The sequence below is a fragment of the Triticum dicoccoides genome, chromosome 2B, assembly GCF_002162155.2.
Source record: "Triticum dicoccoides isolate Atlit2015 ecotype Zavitan chromosome 2B, WEW_v2.0, whole genome shotgun sequence".
Lineage (NCBI taxonomy): Eukaryota > Viridiplantae > Streptophyta > Magnoliopsida > Poales > Poaceae > Triticum > Triticum dicoccoides.
The window spans coordinates 648,237,568-648,239,808 of NC_041383.1; the positions used below are offsets into that span (position 1 = coordinate 648,237,568).

The following is a 2,241-nucleotide window of genomic DNA, read 5'->3' on the forward strand; positions in this document are numbered from 1 at the left end:
TTTTTTTACTTTTGTTACCCTGGAACGACGATTATCTGGCATGGTTAAAGGCTTGTTACTGGTATATCAGAAAGTTACAGTTTTCTCAACAAAAAAAGTTACAGGCAAGGGAGAACAGTTGTGGTACCGGTGATCACGGTCAGGAAAGGGGGACATGAGGGAGTGGGTAGGGGTACTGAAGAACCGTGCACGCATCTACTCCCATCTTTACAAGTTATTGCGGTCTTTGCCAACCTGTAGTTGCAGCATATGTGTGTGTATACAACCACAACGCTGACCCATTTCCTGCTCTCAGTACTCAGTAGGTAGCAGGTACCATATCAGTCTACACACTCCATTGAATTATCAGTGATGAGCCTGTCCGGTAGTGTACACCTCCCTAGCAATCAGCTCATAACCCAGGAAAACTACCCCTGCTGACTGCTCACCTGACCTCCAACACGCAACAGCCAACAGGATGGATGAGCTTAACCGAAATCGTCAGCAACTAATGCGTATTACTAATTCGTAATGTCGCAGTTGCCCGCCGGTGTTATACAGTTGGTTTAATTGGACAATGACAGTGTTCAGAAATCAGAATTGTGTACTCCAAAGGTGTTTTGTTTGTCAATTAGTCACAAAACAACATTCGATTGATTTCTTCAGAAGCTCGCATCAGAGATTAGTTACAATCTTCGCCGTGTTCTTATTGGGTTTAACCACACTCACTAAAGCACTCATCATCATCTCATTTCAATCTAAGCTATGAATCATGAAACACAACAACATATACAAAGATTCCTTCATACAGAGAACGAGAATCGTGGGTTGAAGCGCATACGTACAAGTCTCAGGCAATGATCGCCGCCATGTCATGTCATGTCCGGGGGAACACGCCGAGCATCTTGCCCCTGCCGAGGCACTCGGAGAGCTTCTTTGCGCCGTCCACCTCAGCGGCCAGGAGCCCCTGCAGGAACCCGCACGCGCCGGCGGCCACCATCTGCTTCCGGCACCGCCGGGACTGCGCCACGGCCAGCAGCAGCGACACGGGGAACCGCTTGTCGGCGCCCCGGACGGCCGGGTCCAGCAGCTGGACCGCGTTCACTATGCCCATCTCGTCTTTCTTGAACGCCTTCCGGTGGCTGCTTGCCGCCACCACCAGCGTCGCCAGCGCCCTCGCCGCGGCGTCCCTCTCGGCCACGGCCTTGGCCTCCAGCATCCAGATCAGCCTCGGCATCGCGCCCCCGGCCTCCTTCCTTGCCTTGCTGCTGCTGCTGACGCTGCACAGCTCCGCCAGCGCCATGGCGGCCTCTGTGCGGGTGCTGGCCCTGTCGCTGCCCAGCGCGGCCAGGACGTGGCTGACGAAGCCGGCGGACACCGCTATCTCGGCGATGTAGCGGAAGGTGGCCATGTTGCGGAGGAGCCCGAATGCCGGCGCGAGACCCGGCTGGTCGCCGCGGCAGGACTCCAGGAAGTCCTTGACGCAGCCGAGCGCGCCTTCTTGGAAAGCCTCGACCTTGAACCTCTGCCCCTCGTCGCCATCGCTGGCCGTCAAGTTCTGGAGGCAGCCAAGCGCGAGCTCCTGCGTCCGCGGCGTGCCGAGTGAGACGAGCTGCACGATCAGCGGGAGCGCGCCCTCGTCGCGGAACGCGGGGAGCAGGTCCGGGAACGCGGCGATGTTCCGGAGCACGCCCGCGGCGGCGGCCTGCGACGCCGGGGTGCCGGCGGCGCAAGCCACGAGGAGCGCGGCCACGCCGCCGCGCGCCGAGACGGCCGCCGCCGCGTCCCGTGACGAGGCGGTGAGCGGCTCCAGGGCAACGCACGCCTGCTCAGCGCTGGCACCGCCGGACTCCAGCGCGCGGCAGAGGTGGGGCACGACGGTGCCTGACTCCTGGGCCAGGAACAGGCAGCCGGCGTCGGAGGACGCGAAGGCGGCGAGCACGGACACGGCCTTGTCGCGCGAGGCCGGGAGGAGGTCGCCGGAGTCGAGCATCGCGGCGACCGCGGAGACGGCGGCGGCGGAGTGCGACGCCGGCAGGGAACCGACGGACTCGGCGAGCGAGTCCAGCGCCGCGGCGCGGGAGACGGCGGAGCCAAGCCGGAGGCGGGGTAGCAGGCTATCCGATCCGCCACCTTCGCCCCCGGCCGGGGATGGGGAGACGAGCAGGCGCGCGTCGGCCGCGAGCTGGGAGAGCGAGGCGGCGGAGGAGGAGAGGAGCGAGACGGTGTGGAGGTGGCCGAGGGGAGGGCCGCCGCAGACGG

General features: G+C 62.1%; 1 protein-coding gene across 1 annotated transcript in view; it reads right to left on the reverse strand.

The window, feature by feature from the left end:
* Positions 1 to 614: 614 nt before the first annotated feature.
* LOC119361092 overlaps positions 615 to 2,241 on the reverse strand; it is a 2,348-nt gene continuing 721 nt past the window's right edge. The window contains exon 2 of the mRNA XM_037626465.1: positions 615 to 2,240. Coding sequence (XP_037482362.1) covers positions 857 to 2,240 — 1,384 coding nt within the window. The 3' untranslated portion in view covers positions 615 to 856. The remainder of the gene's footprint in view (position 2,241) is intronic.